Consider the following 20,894-nt stretch of genomic DNA (forward strand, 5'->3'; position numbering starts at 1 on the left):
GCTGTGTGGGGTCTCAGCCTGGGCTGCACTGAGACCCCAGTGCCCACAGCTGAAGGGACTGGGTGCAGGTCCTTACTTCTCCTTGCAAGCTGGAATCGTAAGACTTCCTCTGCCCTCAGCCAGCTGTATCTCCCACCAAGGAGAAGAGTCAAACATCCTTGTTTTTTTTAAAAAACACAAAACACCTTTATTGGATGCTCTTAAAAAGTCTCCCTGGGGAATGCTTAGGGGGCAGGTAAGCCATCCTCTGCCCCCTGCCCTGTCACAGAGCCACACTGGGCCCTGTGCTGGCCCATATTGGTGCGCAGTGAGGGCAGTACCTTCATCTAGACAGGAATAGCAACTGCCCCCTTCCCCAGGGCTGCCTGCAGCCACTGAGGCACTAATAGAGCAGGCAACCAGGCCTCAAAGTTCCATTTCCTAGAGCGCTGGCTCTGGTAGAAGGTGTGTGCCAGCACACCTGCCTTCCCCCAGCCACTTAGGCCAAACTGAGCCGTGGTTGTGGAGTGGGTCCCCTGTGTCTCCCCTGCCAGCAGGGAGGGACTGCTGCAGCACCCAGACCTCAGATGGCCAGGAGCGGTGCACGCTGCTCAGTCATGCAGGGAGGCAGCTCCCAGCTCAGGCCTGTTCCATGGGGCAAGTGAGGAGAGGGCAGCAGGACACGGGTGAGCCAGTGCCTGTGGGAAGAGAAGCAAAGCCTGCAGCAAAAAGCTGAAGTCATGGCACTACAAAGTGGAGCCAGGGCTGTTAGGTGCCAGTGAGGTACATGAGTCCATGGCCCTCAGCTGCCACAACAGCCTCCCTCTCCTGGCAGAGGCTCAGCCAGAGCTTGCCACTAGGCAAAGCTGAGGCAGCTGGAGGCTGCACTACAACCGGGCTCAAAAACTGCTCTGGGTCCTCTGAGCCCTGTAAAACTGGTTCCTGGGTCCCAGCACCCTTGTGCTTTACCTTGGCACATCCACTCCCAGAAACACCTTCCAGTTATCCCAGCTGCCGTAACTGTAGGGGTTTCTGAACACCTGTGGGCCAGAGAGATGCACATCAAGTCTGGCTCTGCATGGCTGGCCCTCCCACTCTGGGGCTGTGCTTACCTTGCCTTTCTTCTGCAGTCGCTGCCTCTCCTTCTTATTGATGTGCCTCTCAATGCTGGTTTCCCCACGGGTGATGAGGGCAGCATGCCACAGTGTGAGGGCACCCAGGGCCAGTGCTACTGAGCTGGGGACAAGCCACAGTAGGTTGCACATAGGTCTTCACCAGTGTCGTAACTGTGGGGGACTGAGTCTGTTTTCCTGAGCAAGTGCAGGTGGTTTGATGGCTTTAATCCCATGTGCCAGGGAGCTGAAGTCAGTTCTTGGAAGCCCAAGAGCCAGCAGGGCAGGGATGTCTGTGCTAGAGCAAAGCAGTCTAGCCCAGGGAAGGTGGCATACAATGGACAGCACAGCAGTGCTGCAGCGGGCCCCACTGCTTTCCCCAGCACCCTCCCAGCCTCTGTAACCCCATTTACCTGCATAGGACCCAGAGGTAGACCACACTCTTATGGAAAGCTCGCTGGCGGAAGGAGAAGGTGGGTGGTGGGGTCTGGTAATATGTCTGAAAAAGGACAGAGAGGGGCACGTTACCAGAATGCTTTATAGTGTAAAGCCAGGCAGGTAGTGCAGTGCTCCTTTGATGAAGGAATCAGGCAGTTAGAAAAAACTGGCATCAGAACCAACACAACAGCCAGGGCAAGAGGGAGGCAGCCGAAGACAGCCACAAGACAGACAGACACCACTTGAGAGCTGGCAGATGAATGATGAGCAGTGTGCTGGAGCTCAGGGAGCAGGTCACTGCACCACACAGGAGATGATGCTCAGGGTGAGATGTGTTTACATACTGCTGCTGCAGCTTCCCCAGGAGAGCAGAGCCTGAGTAGCATGCCAAACAGTGGCTTGGCCCCAGTGCTGTTGCTGCCACCAGCCAAAGCCATTGAAAGCTCGGTACATGGGGAAATCAGACCCAAAGCTGCCGGAGGTTGTGCCTGTAGCAGAGCTGCCCAGGCAGCCCTAACTCTGTGACTCATGAGACAAGCATGGGGGCTGGTTCTGGCCTCAGGCTTCACTTTGAGAGCAGGATTCAGCCTGCAGGGCAGCTCTGCTCCACGCTGCCTGGAGCAGCTGGGGAGCAGGGATGTCCCACCTGGTTGGCGGCCACCTGCAGTCTCTCCTTCTCAAGTAGTTTCAGTCTCTAGGGGGATGGAAAACACAGGGCACCAGTTACATGGCTCAGAGGAAAGGGCCGTTCCTCTCAAACCTCACAGGACTAAGGCAGCAGGGACTTCACAGGAGGAGGGAGAGGAGAAGCAAAGTCAGTACAATGCTAGTGCTGGTTCAGCTTTGTTCTGCAAGCTCAGCCTAGGGAGACCAGGCAGCCTCTGAGTATGCCAGCACTTCCTCTCCTGGAGCAGATGAGGGGCCATCTCACTCAAACTCACCTCAATGGCTGCATAGGCATCCCGGAACATGTCCCAGCCGCTGATGCTGCAGTAGATGCAGCCCATGGTCATGAAGAGGCAGAAGGAGAAGAAGTAGCGGTGGTTGTAGTGCCCAACACAGTTATTGAGCCAGGCTGCCTCTAGGGTTAAAGGTGTGTAACTGTGATGGTCGCTAGTCCAAACCCACCCGATGGGGATCAAGACACCCAGCCAGGCTCTGTGAACCCTCCCCTGCACTGAGTGACTCAGGACAGAAATGGAGCAGGGAGATGAGGAGGAAGCAGGGCTGGCTCCTCAGGAGAGTGCAGCAAGTTAGTACTGCAGAAGGATACGACAATGGTGGTCCATCTTCAGCACACACCTGGGGGGGAGGAGAGCACCACAAGTGTTAGTGCGAATTGCAAGCACCACGTCTGGGAGGGGGCAGCCAGCCCCCTCAGTCCTTCATGCTGTGCTAGAGGCAGGTAAAAAGCCAGCAGAGCAGAGAGGAAGGGGCGCATTTCTCATGGCTTATGGTGGGGAGGGAGAAGGATCCTACCCCGGGTAGCAGAGGCACTACCTGATGTGGTGGGGAGGCCGGGGAACATTACCTGTTGCAGATGCTGCAGTGATGGGTGCGAGCCGGCTTGGGGGCAATGCATTTCCTGCAGATGGAGACGCCAGTGAGATCGTTCTTGGCCTGCACACAGGTCAGAAAAGAGGATGTGCTCCCAAACCCCACACCATCCCCTGCTCTCCATGTGTTAGCCATACTCCCCCAAACCTGCCTCCCCTCCCAGTCCCTGTCTGGAGGACGCCTCCTGCAGTGATGCCAACAGGATGCTCCCAATGGTCAGCTGTACTGGTCCCCAGTGCCCAGCTGCAAGAGGCTGCACTGCCCATTAGTGCCCAGGCTCAGCCTCACCTGCGGAGGGTGCCCAGGCGAGGTGGTGATGGCCTTGTAGTAGTGGAAGACAATCATGATGAGATTCCAGTGTCCGTAGGCAAGATGCCAGCAAATCCAGGCAGGTGTGTATGTCTGCAGGATGAGGGGCAGCAGGCAGATGTATACGATGGCCACAATGGAGCTTGTCAACCCTATCACCAGTGCCACAAACACCTAAAGGAAAAGGAGTTTGGGTCAGTGGAGTGTGCAGCACCTGCTCCATGCTGAATCCTCACTCCCTTCCACCTGGAGCAGCGCAGCTCAAGCTCTAGGATTCAGTGTCCCCAGCAGCATGCTCGCCACCCCAAACTCCTCTAGCAATGGAGGCACTCACCACACCAAACCAGCGGGTGACATGGTCCACCAGCCAGTAGACAGGCTCAAAGAGGGAGTCAAGCACCACGTCGCTGTCGGTGAAGGAATTGTAGAGCAGGGAGCGGAGACAGAGACGCCCGTAGTGCCACAGCTGTCCTGCCTGCCGCAGCAACTTAAAGCGCCGCCGCCGGCCCAGACGCAGGCACTTGAGGAGCAGGCGCATCACCGCTGCGAACATCCGCTGCCGGCTTCTCATCCCTGCTGAGATGCACCTGCAGGGAAGAGGCTGGATGTGGGCAGGCCGCCCTGCTGCCGCTGTCCCGTGGGGAGGGCGTCCCCTCCTGGACGTGCTGATGGTGCAGCTCTTGCCAGGTGCCTGCCTGCACAGCGGGGCAGAGCTCTCCCTCACCCTGCACAGGACGCAGAGCAGAAGCAGGTGGCGCTGAGCCCGAGCTGGAGCCCGTGTTGCTGCTTTCTTGAGCTCTGCGCATGGAGAGGGGGACACGGGGCTCTCAGGCCTCCGCACCTGACCTCAGATGCTCCCTGCTCCCATCTCGTCTTTCCCAGAGGGGAGGGGGATGGGGACTGACACGGAGAGTCTGACTCAGGGGAAACTAGAGACGGTGCGGGCACTTGGGGCGCTGAGCCCATTCCAGGGCAGGGAATGCTCAAAAACCACGGGGGATCCCCTCACCAGTCTTTCCTAACTGATTCAGAAATGAGGGAGCACACACAATATACATGCCCTGTCCTCACACCTAGAAGGCAGCATCTGGATGCCACTTCCCTTTGCCTCAGGTTCTGGACCAAGCTGCAGAGGCCACCCCACTCCTATCCCAACCTCACAGCGCTGTGTGAAAGTCCCAGTACCTCTCCTTCCCCCTCCCCCAGATCCTCCCAGGACAGTGCCACACTTCGCAGGCACCCCCAGGCCGAGGTGCCGTCCCTCAGACAGCAAAGGAACACACAGCCAAGCGCTCGTCTTCCCATCGAGCCTCTCATCCCACTCAAGGGCCGTGCTGGGAGCAAGGAGGAACCCGAGCCGGCCCCGAAATGAGGCAAACGATCTGCCAGGTCGGGGCCCCAGAGCCTCCGTGCAGGCACGACCATAAATATTAACCAGCACGGACGACCCGGGATCCTGCCAAGGTCCCGTTCGCCTCGGCACAGCGCCAGGCGGCAGCGCCGCACCCTGCTCCAGGCACACGCACGGCGCAGCCGGCTCGCGGCGGCACCCAGCCCACCCTCAGAGCGGGGAGGTGGGCTTCGCCAACCCCGCGTGCCGCCCCCGCTCCCGGAGACACAGGGCTCAGAGATGCCCTCGCCCGTGACGGACGACGGCAGCTAAGGCGCAGCGCGGCCCAACCGTGGGGGGCAGCGCGGCCCAACCGTGGGCAGGCATCACCCCGCCAAGGGGCCCGCACCGCCAAGGGGCCGGGCCGCAGCCTCCCCAGCCCTCCGCTGCGGGCCGAGTTCCCCCGCTCTGTGGCACCCAGCCCCGCGGCACCCGGCCCCGGGCCCACGCCCACCTGCCGCCCGCTCCCCGCCGCCCACCGCCATGCCCGGTGCCCGCGCCGCCCTCACGGCCCCGGGCAGCGCCCGCCGCCCCGCGCCTGCGCACCAAGCATGCCGGGAAGCGCCGTCTCCCAGCGCTACACTACGACTCCCAGCAGGCAGCGCGCCACCACTTCTCCCTAGGGATAAAGGCAAGCCAATAGGCATGCCGCTTATAGCGCGGCCCCGCCGCTGAGAGCCAATAGGAGGAGGGCTCTTTGTGGGCTCACGCGCGACACGGAACATGGCGCCGCCGGCTCGGTATTGCGTGCCCGGTGAGTGTGGGGCCGTGCTGCTGGGGGAGGCCGGGCCGGACGGCACCGGCGCTGAGCGAGCGTCCCGCAGGCGAGCGGCTGTGCAGCACGGAGGAGGCCTCGGCGGGCAGCGGGACCTACGCGCGGCACGGCTCCATCTTCGCCTCGCTGGCTGGCTGCCTGCAGAAATGTGCCGAGGGCGGCGGGGTGAGCGCGGAGCAGGAATCCGGGGGTGCGGGGCGGGCGTGGGCGGCCCCGAGCTGAGCCTGTGTGTGCTTCGCAGCTGCCCGTGGTGTCGGTGGTGCGGGACGCGGAGGCGCAGCTGCTGCCCGGCGTGGGGGCCGTGGTGACCTGCAAGGTAGGTGCCGGGGGTGGGACGGCCCCTCGCGTGTCCCTGTGCGTGCCTGTGGCCGGGGGCTCTGCGCTTTCCTTACAGAACTCTGCGTGGAGGGCAGTGGCCAGAGCGGCGGGGACAGAGAGCAGCAGAGCAGTAAACAAGTCTCCAGGCCCAGCCTGCACTGCACAGGCACTGACTGCCTGCTGTCCCTCTGTGCAGGTGTGCAGCATCAACTCCCGGTTTGCCAAAGTGAACATCCTGTATGTTGGCTCCACACCGCTGAAATCCACCTTTCGCGGCACCATACGGTAGGGAAAGGGCAGGGGGCGTGCTGCTTAGGGCGGGCTGCCTGCCTGGTGCTGGCCAGCTGGGTGAGGGCAGCTGCCTGGAGACATCTAGCGAGGTCTGGCCAGTGTCCAGACAGGCTGGGGCAGCTCCTGCTTGCTCTCTCTGGTATCACATTCCTGTGTCTCCTTTTCCAGGAGGGAAGACATTCGAGCCACTGAGAAGGATAAGGTCAGCAGGGCATTGCTGGGTTCAGTGCCATTGCAGCTTCCACCTCTCCAGCTCTCATCCTTCTGCTGCCTGTAGTGACTATTAAGAAATACCTGCATTCTCCATGCACTCCTGTCCCTTCCTTCCCACACAGGTAGAAGTCTACAAGAGTTTTCGTCCTGGTGACATAGTTCTAGCCAAAGTTGTATCCTTTCCCATCACACTGGGCAGGCCCACAGGCCTGGAGGGTTTGTATTGGCAAGAGAGTTTTTCTCTTAACCCACACCCAACCAGATCTCACTGGGGGATGCACAGTCCAACTACCTGCTGAGCACAGCAGAGAATGAGCTGGGTGTGGTAGTGGCACGCAGCGAGGCAGGTAGGAATCACCCCTTCTCTATGTGGGGAGCAGCTGATGCAGCTTGGGGAGCAAACACCCTCCTTTCCTCCCACTGCTGAGCCTTGGAGGGCCCAAGAGGAGGCCTTGCACTGCTGGGGATGGGAAATATGAAAAAAAAGTAAGCAGGAAGGAAACCTGCTGACTGGGGATGCCTGCAGGGGTGCAGATGGTTCCTATCAGCTGGTGTGAGATGCAGTGCCCACAGACACACACCAAGGACTTCCGTAAGGTGGCCCGCGTGCAGCCGCAGTTCCTGCAGACCTAGCAGCCCCCTCAGGGGCACGGGGACCCCAGGAGGGAGGGCCGCTGTGGTGGGGTCCAGCAGCTTCCATGCAGCTCCACACTTGAGAGACTGGAACAGCAGGATGGATTTTGTATTTGTGCTGTAGGTAATAAATGTTTTTTCTTTTTTGAGAGCTCTGTGTTCTGCTCAGTTACTGCCCAGACGGATTGCTCTGGAGCTGCTGGATGGGGCTGTTTCAGAGAGCAGTGCAGGGGTGAGGAAGCATGTTCCCAGCCTGATGCTGGGGAAGGGGAACAGTGAAGGGCTTTGAGGCTAGTGGTACTCAGCACGGGCTGCGGCTGCTGCACTCCTCTCCAGGGCCCCTTATCACCTCAGGTCAAACATGCCCTGCATTAGGCCAAGGGTGTGGCACACGCCAGAGGCAGTAAACCACTGATGAGTCGCAGTGAATCACTCTTCAGCAGCAAGGATTGCAGAACTGTGCTTTGCTGTGCAGAGCCCAAGCACTTCCTGCACCCACAAGTCAGCAGCAACTTCTGCATCACAAACACGTGGTAGCACAGGAAAGAAGGCGGTAGGCAAAGTGGGAGCTCCATGCAGCCCAGGAGCACATGGCGCAGCGGCACAGAAAAACACAGGCATTAATTATTGCATATTAATATTTTATTGAACTGGAACAAGACAACTGGTACTGCTGGACAGTTAGATTGACCCAGTGCAAGCCCAGGCTCACTACAGCAGCAGTGGGGGAGGCTACAGTGACAGTGCCAAGTACGTGTTTGTGGGTTGGGGGCACAATGGCATCTACACCACCTCCATGAGGCAGGACTAGGGTTGGCTTTGGCTGGAGGAAGCACATGGCAAATACAAATTCCCAGACAACACGCTCCTTCCTTTGTCCAAAAGCAATAAGTTAAAGCATTGGCTGGTAGAGCTGGGTCAGGGTTTGCAAGTACTACTACTGGGTGCTGTACTACAACAGGAGCATGCACCACAGTACTACCCATTTGGTATCCAAGCATACTAGTCTTTGTGCCACACAGCCACGAGGGGACTAGGCACCCATCTTGGTTGCTGCCCCCTCCTGCCCACGTCCCACCGCTCCTGTTGTGCTCCTGGAATAACTAAACCAAGCAACAGAACTACAGTAACAGTGACAAGAGCTGCCGGGGAAGCAAGAGAAGCCAGGCATGGCAAAAGATTGCTTGAGAGCATCCCCCCAAGGGCTGGGAACACACAACATAGGGCTGCAGTTGCTGCCTGGCAGAGCAAGGACTCCCTTTCACACCAGACCCCTGTGCACACAGCCCCTCACCCCCCAGCTCCCAGGCTGCCTGCAGAGGTGATCCTGGTGCAGAGGGAAGGGGCCTAGTCCTGGGGAGCTGCTCCCTGCTCCAGCTCTGCAGCTCCAAGTTCCTACAGCTGTGGGGTGTGCACAGAGGGGTGGGGACGGAGGGGACTCATCTACTTGCTAGTCTGCACACCTGCCTCATTTCTTGACTTTGCCCTGAGCAGCGACAGCCTCCATGGCCTTGCGCACCGTCTCCTCATCTCCTAGGAACTGCATGGGCTTGATGGGCTTCAGGTTCTTGTCCAATTCATACACAATTGGGATGCCGGTGGGCAGGTTCAGCTCCATGATGGCCTCTTCTGACATGCCTGCAAACAGAGGATGGTTACTCAAAGGGAGGGCAAGGGAAAGCCCTGCTCATGTGGAGCCAGAGCAGTGGGGGATCCCAAGCAGCGTGCAGAGCTGCAGTACCTTCCAAGTGTTTGACAATCCCCCGCAGGCTGTTGCCATGGGCTGCAATAAGGACTCTCTTGCCCTCCTTGATCTGTGGGACAATTTCCTCATTCCAGAAGGGCAGGGCCCGGGCAATGGTGTCCTTCAGGCTCTCACATGTGGGCAGCTGGTCCTCTGTCAGGTCAGCATAGCGACGATCCTGCAGTAACACCACCACACCTGCATCACAGCTCAGCACCCTCAGGGGCTACAGCAGCAGCCGTACAGAATGGAAAGGTGGTACTAGGGGCTGAGTGCTGAGAACAGGAGTGGAAATGGCTTATAGCTACACACCCACGAGAAAGTGCTTTGGGATTTGCCCCCAGCTGCCGACCCTGCCTGAGGGCAATAGCACGGTGCTTGCTGCTGAGCAAACACCCAAGCTTTGGCTGCAGGACTAATGATTAACATCTCCCCTTGACTCTGTGCCATCCCATGGGATTCATCCTCTGCAGGGAGAGCACAGGATGGCCTCAGTCCAGCCCCTGTCACCGATGCTGCAACCGGAGAGCGAAGGGCAGCGTGGGAGGCCTGTGCCACGAGGCTCCCCGGGCTCCTGGCAGCCCCTTACCTTGCTGATGGTGCTGAAGAAGGGGTGGTCTGACTGCATGGGCGGCGGGGGGACGTCGAAGGAACGCCTCCAGATCTTCACCTGGGCCTCGCCGTGCTTGGCAGCCGTCTCGGCCTTGTTAAGGCCGGTGAGGGCCCCGTAGTGCCGCTCGTTGAGGCGCCACGTCCGCACCACAGGCAGCCACATCTGGTCGATGGCGTCCAGCACGTTCCAGAGGGTGCGGATGGCCCTCTTCTGCACCGACGTGAAGCAGATATCGAACTCATAGCCGGCGTCTGCGGAGGCGGGGGGGGAGGATTGGTGGGGTCAGAGGCCGCACGAGGCCGCGCCGTTGCATAACGGGCACCGCCGGTCCCCGCCGCGCCCCGAGATGGCCCCCGCAGGGCCCGGCGGGCGCAGCCCCACCGCCCGCCCCACCACCCGCTCAACGCAGGGCTCGCCGGTACCTCGCAGGGCCTCTCCGCCGCGCCGCGCCTCGTGCTGCCCGGCGGGGCTGAGGTCGGCGTCGTACCACCCGCAGAAGCGGTTCTCCAGGTTCCAGGCGCTCTCGCCGTGGCGGACGAGCACGAGGCGGTGTGCGGCCATTGCTGCTCCGGCGCTCAGCTCTCACGCTCCTCCCGCTGCCGCCGCCGCGCGCGACTGACCCACCCCGCACCGCCCCGCGCCGGGCAGTACGAGACGCGCATGCGCAGGCAGACGGAGGCGGCAGGCGAGGGAGCACGTAGCGCATGGCGGGGCCGCGAAGGGCGGCGCGACCTTCGGGTTGTGACGTCACCGCGCCGCGCCGCGATGTGGGCGCTGCTGCCCTCACTGCAAATGGCGGCGGGAGCCGGAAGCGGAAGTGAGGCAGGGCGGGGCGGGGCGGCACGTGGAGCTGGGGCGAGCATGGCGCGGTGCGGGAGACTGCGGGCGGGTACCGCCACTAAGCTGCGGCGGTGGCGGAAGGGACACAGCAGCGACTGCAATCCCGAGACTCGGCGGCACCGCCTGGCCGCGCGAAGCCGTTTCTACAGCCGGCCTGCCGGTGAGCGGCCTGGGGGCCGGGGTGGGACGCGATGGGGGGCGGCGCAGGGTTGGAAAAGACCTTGAAGCCCACCCGTTTCCGACCCCTGCCGTCATCTGGTTGCCATCCGCTGCGTCAAGGCCTCTGGCCCGTCCAACTGGGGCACCCACAGCTATCTGGGCAGCAGTGTCTGGGCCTCTCCACCTTCTGAGTAATGAGTTTCATCCCAAACTCAATGCCTCACTCTTCTGCACCCCTCGTTTCAGTGCTTTTCCTATGGCAAAAGCAACATCCGCGTCTCATACTGGCAGGGGAGGGTGGTGGGGATGTGGGACAGCCTGACCCCGAGTCTGCTCACCTGGCAGAGAAAAGCAATCTGACGGTGGATGCGGTGAAGCTGCACAATGAGTTGCAGTCAGGATCCCTGCGTGTGGAGCGGCCAACTGACAGCTCTCAGTTGCCCATGGAGGAGGGTGATGCTGAGGAGGCTGCCACCCAGAAGTCCTCCGGCACCTTCCTGAGCGGGCTGAGCGACTGCACCAATGTTACCTTCAGCAAGGTGCAGCGCTTCTGGGAGTCCAACTCTGCTGCACACAAAGAGGTACCAGGGAGAGTGGGGCTGGGTGTGGGGTCCTGGGCATAGCTCCCATCCTGAGCAAGAATCCCAGGGTGCTGACGGCTCTGCTTGCTGTTGTGGCAGATCTGTGCCGTGCTGGCAGCTGTGACAGATGTGATCCGCTCACAGGGAGGCAAAGAGACTGAGACTGAGTACTTTGCTGCACTGGTGAGTGACCACCACTGGGTTTGATGGGAGCTCCCAGGGGTGCTATGCTCGTGTTGGAGGCTTTGGGCATCCCCTGGAAGAGACACTGTTGAGTTGCCCTTTGTTTCTCTATCCCCTTCCCCAAAACTTTGGGAAAGGCTGGCCTGCTGCAAACCCCTCCTTTTTTCCCCAGATGACCACACTGGAGGCAGTGGATTCCCCTGAGTCAGTGGCTGCTGTTGCGTACTTGCTTAACCTTGTCTTGAAGCGGTGAGCTGCTGACTGGTGTGGGTAGAACTGCCACGGCAGGATGGGGTCTGGCACAGTCCCAGGGGTGGGCTGGGGGTGCCAATCCCTATGTGATTGCCTGCTCTTTGCCCTTTCTCCCCACAGAGTCCCCAGTCCAGTACTCATAAAGAAGTTCTCAGACGCTTCAAAAGCCTTCATGAGTATCATATCCTCACAGGCCTGCAGCAGCTCCACCTCTGCACTGCGATGGGTGAGTTGCAGAGAGGGGCAGGCTCTTTGGCGCATTCAGGGTGGTCTCTGTAAGGTAATACCAATATCCTTGCTGTCTCCTTGTAGGTCCTCTCATGCCTGGCCACACTGCTGCGAAAACAGGATTTGGCAGCGTGGAGCTACCCTGTCACCCTCCAGGTCTACCACGGCTTGCTGAGCTTCTGTGTTCACACCAAACCCAAGGTGGGTTCTCAGCACCTCGTGGGTGTTGCTCCGTGGCTTGATTCTGGAGCTGGCTGTGCTCTCTGTGCCCTTGGTTTCTATGCCCCTGTATTCACCCACCTCCAGGTTCGGAAAGCAGCTCAGCACGGTGTGTGCTCTGTCCTGAGGGGGAGCGAGTTCATGTTTGGAGATGAGGCTCCTGAGCACCATCCTGCGGCACCCTCCAGTGCCAAGTTCTGCGTGCAGGAGATTGAAAAAGCTGGAGGTAGGTAGGGACAAGAGGGCGAGAGGTTTTGCAAGAGTTTAGGAGAGCCCTTAGCCATCTTTCTGTTGTTCCCTTCTTCCCAGAGCGGGGCTTCAGTTCACCCCAGCTCTGACATGGGGTCTCTGCCCAAGGCTGTTGTTATAAGTGTGGGTGCTGCTCTGCTCCACCAGGCACCAAGGAGGCTACCACCACACTGCACGTGCTGGCCCTCCTGCGGGACCTGCTGCCCTGCTTCCCTGCGGCTGTGCTGAAGACATGCTGTGAGACCCTGCTCAGAGTCATGACCCTCAGCCATGTGGTCAGTTCCCTTGTGTCCCTGCACACAGCGCCTGTGCCAGTGCCTCTACCTCAGCTCTGGCAGGCGTCAGGCTGCCTTACTGGGAATCTGCAGGACCTGAAATCAGAGCATCCCAATCAGAGCTGGCTGGTTGGCTACTGTAGAAAAGGGGGGCATAGATGGGAAGCCCCAGTGGAGATGGGGTGTCCCTGTGGGTTGGGCAGAGCATGCTTGGGGGTAGGAGTGTGAAGCACGGAGGTTCAGTTTCTTCTGACAACGTGTCCTTGCAGTTGGTGACAGCATGTGCCATGCAGGCCTTCCATAGCCTATTCAGTGCCCAGCCCAGCACGTCCTGCCTGCCAGCTGAGCTCAATGCCCAGATCATCACCGTGAGTGCGGGGACAGATAGGGAGGGATGGGGCTACTGGCACCACTGTTCCCAACACCACTTTGCTCCCAACCCTAGGCACTGTACGACTACGTGCCCAATGCCAGTGACCTGCAGCCGCTGCTCACCTGGCTGTCCACCATGGAGAGGGCACACGTCAACCTGGGCAGGTGGGGAGAGGCTGGCGCTGGGCAGAGGGAAGACCGAGCTCCATCTCTCACCATTCTTCTCTCTCTTCTCCAGACTGCAGAAGGACCTGTGCTGGGCTCACCTGCCCCGTCTCTTCTCAGCCACCATGAATTGCTTCCTGTCCCCACACTCGCAGGTGGTGGCAGCTGCAGCACAGACCCTTGAGGTACCAAGTGCGCACTGCCTAGGTCCTTGTGGCCAGGCTGGGATCTGGGATCTGCCTGGGCACTTGAGGCTGCTCTGTGTTGGGTCTTAGTCCTCTGTCCTGCCCTGGGCTGGCACATGCACAGCTCAGCACCCAACTGTTTCCATGTCTGCAGACCCTCCTGAATGAGTGCATTGCTCCCCACATGGATGAACTAGGCAATGTCTCTGCATCTGCTCCAGCCCCTGGCTCCTACCTTTGCAAGATGTTCAGGTGAGGAACGGTGGTGGGTGGGAGAGGCTGTCACCATGGGCCCAGCTCAGTCCCTGTCACCACCTATCTCTCCTTGTCAGGTCGGTGGAGGAAGGCCTGACATACCGTTTCCATGCGGCATGGGATGGCGTGCTGCAAGTACTGGAGGTTTTCTTCGAGGTGTGTGGGAAGCAGTGCCATCCCATCATGAAGAAGGTGAGCGAGACAGGGAGTCTTCAGGGCCAGTAAGCTCTGGTGGCTCCTTGCTCAGCCTCCTGCTTGTCCCCACAGTGCCTGCAGTCCCTGTGTGACCTGCGCCTCTCTCCGCACTTCCCCTACACCACTGAGGTGGACCAGGCGGTGGGGGCTGCTGTTGGTGCCATGGGCCCTGAGGTGCTGCTGGAAGCTGTTCCCCTGCAGATCGACGGCAAGGAGTGAGCATGACCCTGGGCTGGTCTGGGGGGTCCAGCGGTAGCAGATGCTTATCTTTAGCAGAGAAATTTTCTTCTGTCAGCTGGGGCTTGTCTGCTTGATCACAGCAGGCACCTTGTGTAGTTCCCGGCCTCAGCTGCTATGACGGCTGCCTGGAGTCTCACTGTGCCCAGCTCTGGGGCTGTGCCCCATGCCTAAAGTCTGATGCTCCCCTGACCTTCTTCTCCCTCCGCAGGGAGACTCTGGATTTCCCCCGCAGCTGGCTGCTGCCTGTGCTGCGGGACTACGTGCAGGGCACACGGCTTGGCTTCTTCACCAGCTACTTCCTGCCCTTGGCAGCCACTCTGAAGAGCAGAGGTGAGGAGCAGTGGATGGCGGGGCTCTGGGTACACAGTGTTGGGTGCTCTGCAGGAGCTCCACTCAGGGCAGAGCCACCTCCACTGTTCTGTTCATTTCCCCCTCCTCTTTTGCAGCCTTGGAGTTTGCCCAAGCTGGGAAGAGCCTTGAATCCAAGATCTATGACACACTGCAGTGGCAGGTAACAGAGTGCCCGCCGCCCCCACCACTGCCTACCTGCAGTGCTAGCCTGAGTCCTGGCTGAGGGATGCTGGTCTTCCACTGACTCCTTTGCTTCCAGGTCTGGACCCTGCTGCCTGGCTTCTGCACCCGCCCCACAGACGTGGTGGAGGCTTTCAAGGGGCTGGCACGCACCCTGGGCATGGCCATTAGCGAGCGCCCGGACCTCCGCCCCACCGTGTGCCAGGCCCTACGCACCCTCATCCACCACGGCTGTGGGACAGGTTGGGCACAGACATTGCCATGGCAAGGGGGACCGTCCCTGTTCCCCACAGTGACCCAGTGAGGGCAGATGTGGGTTGTGATGCTGATGTGCACACCCTTGTCCTTCTTTCTCCAGATGCAGAGCGAGCAGAAGTGGGTCGTTTTGCCAAAAATTTCCTGCCCATCCTATTCAACGTGTATAGCCAACCTGAGGAGGATGGGGGCAGCAGTGGTCAACGGCGCTCTGTGCTGGACACCGTGCGTGCCTATCTGACCATCACGGACCCACAGGTGAGTATCTGGGGATATGGGGCAGGCTGCTGGCCATAGCCGTTTTCTTCTGGCACAAGAAGGTCTTGCTGAGCCAGCTGGAGAGCCTGCAGCTTGACTCCAGGTGTGCATAGGCGCGGGAGGGGCTGCATGACTGACTCTGTGCCTGCCCTGCAGATGGTGTGTGGGTTCCTGCAGAAAGCCAGTGAGAAACTGACCAGTCCTGAGAGCACAGAGTTTGCCAGGTAACACCCAGGGGTTGATACTGAAGGGTGAATCTGTTGGGTCCCTCCTACTGAGCAGCGCTCAGGCTGTCTCCTGTAGGATACGTCATTCTCATGCATCAAACAGTGCTCCTAGGCAGAGTCCTAAGCTTGGTTGGGGAGTGTTGATGGTCCTGTGCTTATCTTCCTCCTTATTTCTCTGTGCTGCAGGCTCTCCATTCTGGACCTGGTTGTGGCAATGTCTCCCTATGCCAGTGAGCAGGCCCTAGGCTCCCTGTACCAGACTATCCAGCCTTCCCTCCAGGTCAGTTTGCTGCCAGCCTCACCAGCACAGCGAAGCCTCTCACTGTGCCAAAGGCCATCCTGACGGCAGTGTCACTGCTTGTCCGTGCAGAGCAAGGATCACAGCATGCAGAAGAAGGCATACCGTGTGCTGGAGGAAGTATGTGCTGCCCCGCATGCCCCGTGCCAGGCCTTTGTCCACTCACACCTGGAAGACTTGCAGGCAGTGCTGCTGGATTCACTCAAGAGTGCAGCGTCCCCAGCCAAGAGGGTGAGAGCGAGGGCTGCTGTGGGAAGGGGACAGGGCTGTGTCCCTGTATCTGACTGTGCTGGGCTCTTTCTCTCCTCAGCCCCGGCTGAAGTGCCTGTTCCACATTGTAAAGCAGCTCTCAGCTGAGCATGAGCCCTTCATCACTGCCCTGGTCCCAGAGGTGAGTGTGGGACTTGGGTGCACACTTGGGTGACTGTGGGGTTGTGACATGCATTGTGCCTCCAGGTCATCCTGTGCACCAAGGAGGTGTCGGTGGGAGCCCGCAAGAATGCCTTCATGCTGCTGGTGGAGATGGGACATGCTTTCATCCGCTTTGGGCCCACTCCCCAAGGTAAGCAGCTGTTGCTCAGCCCCACCACTGCTCTCATCCAGGGGGTCAGACCTATGCTTGCCCCACGTCCTGAGCTGTCCCCTCTTGCAGAGGCTATGGAGCGGTTCCTGCTCTTGGTCTACGCGGGGCTGACGGGTTCGGTCACCATGATCAGCTGCACGGTGCTGGCACTCACACGCCTGTTCTTTGAGTTCAAAGGTAAGCAACAGCTGCAAGGACAGAGTATGGGGGCACAGCACTGCCAGGCAACAGGACAGGACTGTGCCCGCCAGTGCACACTGAGCACTGCTGCATTGCAGATTACATGGAGCTGAGCGTGGTGGAGCAGCTGCTGCAGAACATCTGCCTGCTGCTGGGCTCTCGCACACGTGATGTGGTGAAGGCAGCTCTGGGCTTCCTTAAAGTCATGCTGCTGCTGGTTGACACCACACTGCTGGCCAAGCACGTCCAGACTATGGTGAGAGCACCGCATGGGGCGGGAGGGCACAGCTGAGCTGCTGTAGGATAGGTGTGAGTGATGCAGGGAGGTGGCAAGAGGGGTGCAGGAGAAGGGTGAGGGACCAGGTGTTCAGGACAGGGATCTCTGACCTCAGAAGTCTGTCTGTGCTGGCAGCTGGAGGCCATAGGCAGCCTTTCAGATGACATGAGGCGCCACTTCCGCATGAAGCTGAGAAACCTCTTCACCAGATTCATCCGCAAATTCGGGTGAGCCGGGGCTGCTGGGAGCAGTGCTGAGCGCTGTGGGAGTTTCCTGCACTGCTCTGCAGGATCTAATTGCTTTTTGTCCCCTCAGCTTCGAGCTGGTGCAGGGACTGCTGCCAGCTGAGTTCCACAAGGTTCTGGTGAATATCCGCAAGGCTGAAGCTCGCAGCCGCAAGCAGCGTGCCCTGAGGCAAGCAGCTGCAGAGACAGAGGAGGAGGAAGCACCAGCCCAGCCCAGAGGAGACAGGTAGAGATGGGCTGGGGTGAAGCCTCAGCAGAGGGCCTGGTGCTGGATCTGCTTGGGTGACACCCGTAGAGATGCTGATGGCATCACTGGAATTGGCATACGATGCTGTGGGCAGGCTGGGGCTTGCATCTCTGCCTTGCTCTGCCTGCATTGTGCTTTCTGCCTTGTGCCCAGCATGGAGGAGATCCTGGCAGACTCAGAGGAGGAGGAGGAAGAGGAGGAACGGCAACGGGGCAAGGTGCGGAAGAAACAAGCACGGCAGAAGGGCCAAGCGTGGCTGAAAGAAGGGGAAGAGGATGAGCCTCTCAACTTCCTGGATCCCAATGTGTCCCAGCGAGTGCTGGGTGAGCAACAGAACCTTTGTAGTGGGGTACAGCTGACTGGGGAGTGGGTCCTTCCCCAGGCCCTGACTCATCTCTGTGTGTAGCCACTGAGCCAAGCCTGAAAAGGCCCAGAGGAGTGAAGCACGACTTCCAGGTGTCTGAGGATGGGCGCCTGATCATCCACGATGAGGAGGAAGAGGTGGACAATGATGAAGCCAAAGGTACTGTCTAACTGGACTTGCTCTGAATCTTGGTATGGTTTTTTTCCTGCCCATCTGTATGTATGCACTGACTCCTTTGTCCTGTGCCCCAGGAGTGGACGAGGAAGTGGCAGATGTGCTGCAAGAAGTGGGCCTTCGCAGTGTGAGTGTGGGGCACAGGGGAAACACAGCATGCCTGAGCTGTGACTGCCTAGGAACTGCTTAGAGTGGGGCAGGAGGCTGCAGTGGGACAGAGGATGTGTGGTGGGTGTGGAAGGTCTCTGGGTCCCATGGAAAGAAGCAGGAAGTCGTGGGCCCATGGAAGGACAGCACTGTAAGGACAAGCTAGCTGCAGTGACCCCGTATCTTTTTTCTGCAGAAGAAAAGTCAGAAGCGTCGGTTCAGAGAAGAGCCAGATGATGATGAACCAGAGACTGGGACCTACTCTCAGTACAGAGGTAATTGCATGTCATGTCTGTGCCCACTCTGCGGGTGCCAGAACAGGCTGGGCTGCTCCAAGGCAGCTGGCTCTGAGTTGCTTGCTTGTGTAAAGTTATTGCACTTTTGTGCTGCTCTCCTGTCCTCACACCTAAGAGCTGGAGGCAGAAACAGGAACAGCTCCTCCAGTATGGCAGGTGGTGAGGAGAAGCCTAGCCTTGACCCCCCTTTCCAACACTCACTCTTTTCTAGCTGGAGGCTCTGGGATCCACCGGCCACTGGACAAGAAGCCAGCCTTTGGTGCAGAGTACAGATCCAAGGTGAGAGCCCAAGAGGTGGCAGAGTTTTGAGGAGAGATGTCTTGGCTCTGCTGGGGCAGGATTTCTGCTGGTCCTGGGGACAAGGAAGCGCTGTGCTCCAAAAGGAGTTGCCCAATGCTCAGTACTCATTAATATTTCCAACCTGCCTGGCAGTTCCTGCTCACCTCACATGTGCTTGGTGCTGTGGCATCACTTGGGTGGGAGATCGGCCCTGGGAGCCACATGCACAGCTGGCACCCCATTGCAGCATAGCCTTTGATGTGACTGTGTACCAGGGCTGTCCAGAATGGAACACTCACATTTCCCTTTGTGCTGCATCTCATCCAATGTTGGTATATCCTACAGAAAGGCAAAGGTGATGTGAAGAAGAAGGGCCAGCTTGACCCCTATGCCTACATCCCCCTGAACAGAGCTAAACTCAACAAAAGGTGGGACTGAGCAGGAAGGGCATGGGGTAGGGAATGGGGGATATCCTGGGTCTGATCCTGTTCACTGTTACCATTTTTCATGGTCTGAGGGCTCCCTGCCCACCTCTGTGTTGCTCACTGCAGCCACTTTGCACAGGCCTGTGCAGGGACTGTGCCTTGTACCCACACTAACCTGTCTGCTTGCTCCTTCCTCCCTCCAGGAAGCAGGCAAAAATGCAAGGTCAGTTCAAGGGCCTGATGAAGGGTGCCCAGCGTGGGGCCAAGGCTGGGCGCAAGAACCGGCTGAAGGACCGTCGCCCTTGAGGAGCTGTGGATGCTCTGTGCACCTGCCTGAGGACTGGTGATAACCTGAGGTGTGCAGGCACAGGGGGACAGGGACTTTGTGAGGGCACACTCCCTAGGAAGGTACCCCTGTGGACTCCTGGCCCTGTCCTCCTGTGCCTAAAAGAAGGTGATGTAAGGTGACTGCTCCAGGTGTGTGTGTGTGTGTGTGAGTGAAAGTAAATAACATGTAATGAGCTCTGTACTGACAAACATCTCCTGTTAATATCCAGCCTGGACTCCTCGTTTCTTTCCTGCAAACACCTCACACAGCATGTCCCCTGCAGTGCAGCAGGTCCTGGGACGGAGGAGCTGGAGCAGAAGCCCTCTGTGGTGTCTGTCCTGTGGCTGTCACTGGTTCTGCATCTGCTTTGCCCATCTCTTACTGCAAGGCAGAAAGGGTTTTGCTGCAATGTTTTTTTCTGGCTGAAAAACTGCTGCTGTTAACCTCAGTGTCTGGGCTTTTCTCTTACCTAGGAGTGCTGAGATGGAGCCTTTTCTCTGCTCTGACCACATCCCAGCAGCACAAGTAATTCCGGGTCTTTAGCTGCCCAGGTTAGATGAGCAACTGTTTTCACCCAGTTATTTCTGCTGAGCCCAAAAGATGGTGTTTGGAAAAAGCATGCTGAAGAAAAGAGTGGAGCTGAGGGTAGCAAATAGAGGATACAGGTCCCATGGCTCACAATGCAAAGAGCATGTATTTGTGAACGTATCTTTCTTCCTCTTTTGTATTAAAAAGCCTTTAGTCCTTTGTCGTTTCCTATCATGGTAGCTTACATGCTGGAATTGCAACGCTTTTCAGTCTCCTAATAAGCTAAAGGGATTGTGCTTGTTCAGCCTCTTACCGTGGGCTGCTTTCTGTAGGCTGCAAATCCAGTTTGTGGCTCTCTGCTTCTTTTTGTTTGGTTGTTTTCTTTTTTTTCCAAGATCCCTTTAAAAGCTGAGGAGCTGTTGTACTGGTATTGCTATGCCTTGGCTGGAGAACTATCTCTATCCTGCACTGCTCAGGGTCTCTCTTGGACCCTTGAGCCACTGAGGTGCCCAAGTGCTGCTGCTCTGATCCTGCCAGAAGGCAGCTTGCAGCCTTGGCTTACAGGACAGGCAGCTCCAGCAGAACCTCCTATCCATATTCAGCCAGAGGAGCTGTGTGGCTGCAGCTAAAGCCTCATTGCCCTGATACCCTTCATCTCCTAAGAGGCAGGACAGTGAGAAAATGTGCAATTGCTTTCCAAGCTAGCCAACACCTGTAACCTGCATCTGTGAGCCCATCACAGCTATCTTTCTGGTTTTTTTCTTCTCTCCTTGGAGACAAGGCCTGGAGAAGGTAGTTGCTAATTCATTTAAAAGCTCCAGATTACTCACTGCATTGTTCTTCATTTGCATGTTGTTGCTTAAATTAGTGTATGCCTGTGTGGAGCAGAAGAGTTTCATTAGCACAGAGGATGGTGTTGCCTGAGCCACTGTCCAGAGAACAGATTCTTCCACAACATCTTGTTAATCAGCTAATTAATCGTGTAATGCAATAGAAACCCTTCGAGGGGAGACGTCATCGTGTCCAGGCTCCAAGTCGAGCAGCTCTCCACCAGCAGCTGTCTCTGGCAGCGAGCACAGCTCTGTTTCTGGGTCCCACAGAGCCCTGCTGTGGGGCAGGGTAAGGGGTGATGCGAGTCCCACCTCCCGCAGATGCCAGCCGCAGCTATTTTGCAGTTACCTGCAGAGAAGCCCAGGTACTGGAGAGAGGCTTTGTTTTCAGTGTTCAGCATCGCCTCTGAGCGCTCCGCAGCGCCTCTGGGGCTCCTCAGTGGTGTGGAGCAGCCAGCGGGGGCTGCGGGTGAAGGCACACAGCGAGGTGCGGGGCTGGGAAAGCCCCTCGTGGGGGCGGTAGCGGAACCTCGGTGCTCGCGTGCGATGAGTGGCAGGGAGGTGATTAGGTGCGGGGGCTTAGGATGCCAAGGGACCGCTTCAGCCGAAATCTAGTCAATTACAAAAACTGCCAGATTAATTTCCAGCCTCC

The 20,894-nt window shown here is 58.6% G+C and overlaps 4 protein-coding genes across 13 annotated transcripts; 2 read left to right on the forward strand and 2 right to left on the reverse strand.

Annotated features, from left to right (window-relative positions):
* Positions 1-194: 194 nt before the first annotated feature.
* On the reverse strand, positions 195-5,389 carry ZDHHC16 (zinc finger DHHC-type palmitoyltransferase 16). Of its 7 annotated transcripts, XM_048945994.1 has the most exons (11): positions 4,120-5,149; positions 3,730-3,982; positions 3,375-3,569; positions 3,061-3,149; positions 2,803-2,831; positions 2,471-2,604; positions 2,176-2,223; positions 1,505-1,590; positions 1,092-1,215; positions 949-1,019; positions 200-677 (listed from the first exon to the last, which is right to left on the reverse strand). In XM_048945994.1, the coding sequence occupies exons 1-11, from the start codon at positions 4,359-4,361 to the stop codon at positions 563-565; spliced, it is 1,386 nt and encodes a 461-aa protein (XP_048801951.1). In that variant the 5' UTR covers positions 4,362-5,149; the 3' UTR covers positions 200-562. The 7 variants fall into 7 exon arrangements, with proteins under 7 accessions (XP_048801954.1, XP_048801953.1, XP_048801950.1 ...); XM_048945997.1 differs by lacking the exon at positions 4,120-5,149 and adding an exon at positions 5,332-5,389 and having other exon boundaries at positions 195-677; positions 949-1,215; XM_048945996.1 differs by lacking the exon at positions 4,120-5,149 and adding an exon at positions 5,240-5,336 and having other exon boundaries at positions 195-677; positions 949-1,215.
* A 61-nt stretch (positions 5,390-5,450) lies between these two features.
* Positions 5,451-7,166, forward strand: EXOSC1 (exosome component 1). Its single transcript, XM_048945854.1, has 8 exons — positions 5,451-5,539; positions 5,610-5,725; positions 5,802-5,876; positions 6,075-6,163; positions 6,338-6,371; positions 6,505-6,555; positions 6,645-6,729; positions 6,909-7,166. Exons 1-8 carry the CDS (start codon positions 5,509-5,511, stop codon positions 7,013-7,015), a joined length of 588 nt encoding a protein of 195 aa, XP_048801811.1. The 5' UTR covers positions 5,451-5,508; the 3' UTR covers positions 7,016-7,166.
* A 473-nt stretch (positions 7,167-7,639) lies between these two features.
* PGAM1 (phosphoglycerate mutase 1) lies at positions 7,640-10,041 on the reverse strand. The gene is made up of 4 exons (XM_048945853.1): positions 9,795-10,041; positions 9,349-9,623; positions 8,757-8,937; positions 7,640-8,653 (listed from the first exon to the last, which is right to left on the reverse strand). Exons 1-4 carry the CDS (start codon positions 9,931-9,933, stop codon positions 8,484-8,486), a joined length of 765 nt encoding a protein of 254 aa, XP_048801810.1. The 5' UTR covers positions 9,934-10,041; the 3' UTR covers positions 7,640-8,483.
* Positions 10,042-10,188: 147 nt separating this feature from the next.
* On the forward strand, positions 10,189-20,359 carry RRP12 (ribosomal RNA processing 12 homolog). 4 transcript variants are annotated; one of them, XR_007377198.1, is made up of 35 exons: positions 10,189-10,372; positions 10,717-10,952; positions 11,052-11,135; positions 11,308-11,384; positions 11,508-11,613; positions 11,700-11,816; positions 11,922-12,060; positions 12,231-12,358; positions 12,628-12,726; positions 12,804-12,895; positions 12,969-13,080; positions 13,235-13,332; positions 13,413-13,527; positions 13,603-13,745; positions 13,979-14,100; positions 14,217-14,281; positions 14,381-14,543; positions 14,660-14,814; positions 14,971-15,038; positions 15,228-15,321; positions 15,412-15,570; positions 15,650-15,730; positions 15,796-15,901; positions 15,992-16,099; positions 16,201-16,358; positions 16,515-16,606; positions 16,695-16,850; positions 17,025-17,194; positions 17,278-17,394; positions 17,487-17,536; positions 17,753-17,831; positions 18,064-18,131; positions 18,477-18,559; positions 18,760-19,020; positions 19,114-20,359. XR_007377198.1 is itself a non-coding variant. In XM_048945851.1 (34 exons), the coding sequence occupies exons 1-34, from the start codon at positions 10,234-10,236 to the stop codon at positions 18,860-18,862; spliced, it is 3,882 nt and encodes a 1,293-aa protein (XP_048801808.1). In that variant the 5' UTR covers positions 10,189-10,233; the 3' UTR covers positions 18,863-19,112. The 4 variants fall into 4 exon arrangements, 1 of the variants encoding a protein (XP_048801808.1); XR_007377199.1 differs by having other exon boundaries at positions 18,760-18,912; XR_007377200.1 differs by having other exon boundaries at positions 18,760-18,912; positions 19,358-20,358.
* The last annotated feature ends 535 nt before the right edge of the window (positions 20,360-20,894 follow it).

Source organism: Lagopus muta, chromosome 5 (genome assembly GCF_023343835.1).
Source record: "Lagopus muta isolate bLagMut1 chromosome 5, bLagMut1 primary, whole genome shotgun sequence".
NCBI classification, from domain to species: domain Eukaryota; kingdom Metazoa; phylum Chordata; class Aves; order Galliformes; family Phasianidae; genus Lagopus; species Lagopus muta.

Bases quoted from the DNA above. Each gene is read 5' to 3' on its own strand.
- ZDHHC16 (XM_048945993.1), bottom strand. From the start codon at position 4,361: ATGGGCTCAGCGCCCCAAGTGCCCGCACCGTCTCTAGTTTCCCCTGAG. The intron at 3,983-4,119 runs GTGAGGGAGAGC...TCTTCCCTGCAG, and splicing joins TGCTCTGCGTCCTGTGCAGG to GTGCATCTCAGCAGGGATGA. The intron at 2,605-2,802 runs GTATCCTTCTGC...CCCTAGAGGCAG, and splicing joins GAAGATGGACCACCATTGTC to CCTGGCTCAATAACTGTGTT.
- EXOSC1 (XM_048945854.1), top strand. From the start codon at position 5,509: ATGGCGCCGCCGGCTCGGTATTGCGTGCCCG. The intron at 5,540-5,609 runs GTGAGTGTGGGG...AGCGTCCCGCAG, and splicing joins GGCTCGGTATTGCGTGCCCG to GCGAGCGGCTGTGCAGCACG. The intron at 6,372-6,504 runs GTCAGCAGGGCA...CTTCCCACACAG, and splicing joins GAGCCACTGAGAAGGATAAG to GTAGAAGTCTACAAGAGTTT.
- PGAM1 (XM_048945853.1), bottom strand. From the start codon at position 9,933: ATGGCCGCACACCGCCTCGTGCTCGTCCGCCACGGCGAGAGCGCCTGG. The intron at 8,938-9,348 runs GTAAGGGGCTGC...GTGTTACTGCAG, and splicing joins TCTTCAGCACCATCAGCAAG to GATCGTCGCTATGCTGACCT. The intron at 8,654-8,756 runs GTACTGCAGCTC...CTCTGTTTGCAG, and splicing joins GATTGTCAAACACTTGGAAG to GCATGTCAGAAGAGGCCATC.
- RRP12 (XM_048945851.1), top strand. From the start codon at position 10,234: ATGGCGCGGTGCGGGAGACTGCGGGCGGGTACCGCCACTAAGCTGCGG. The intron at 13,081-13,234 runs GTACCAAGTGCG...CCATGTCTGCAG, and splicing joins CTGCAGCACAGACCCTTGAG to ACCCTCCTGAATGAGTGCAT. The intron at 15,731-15,795 runs GTGAGTGTGGGA...TTGTGCCTCCAG, and splicing joins TCACTGCCCTGGTCCCAGAG to GTCATCCTGTGCACCAAGGA.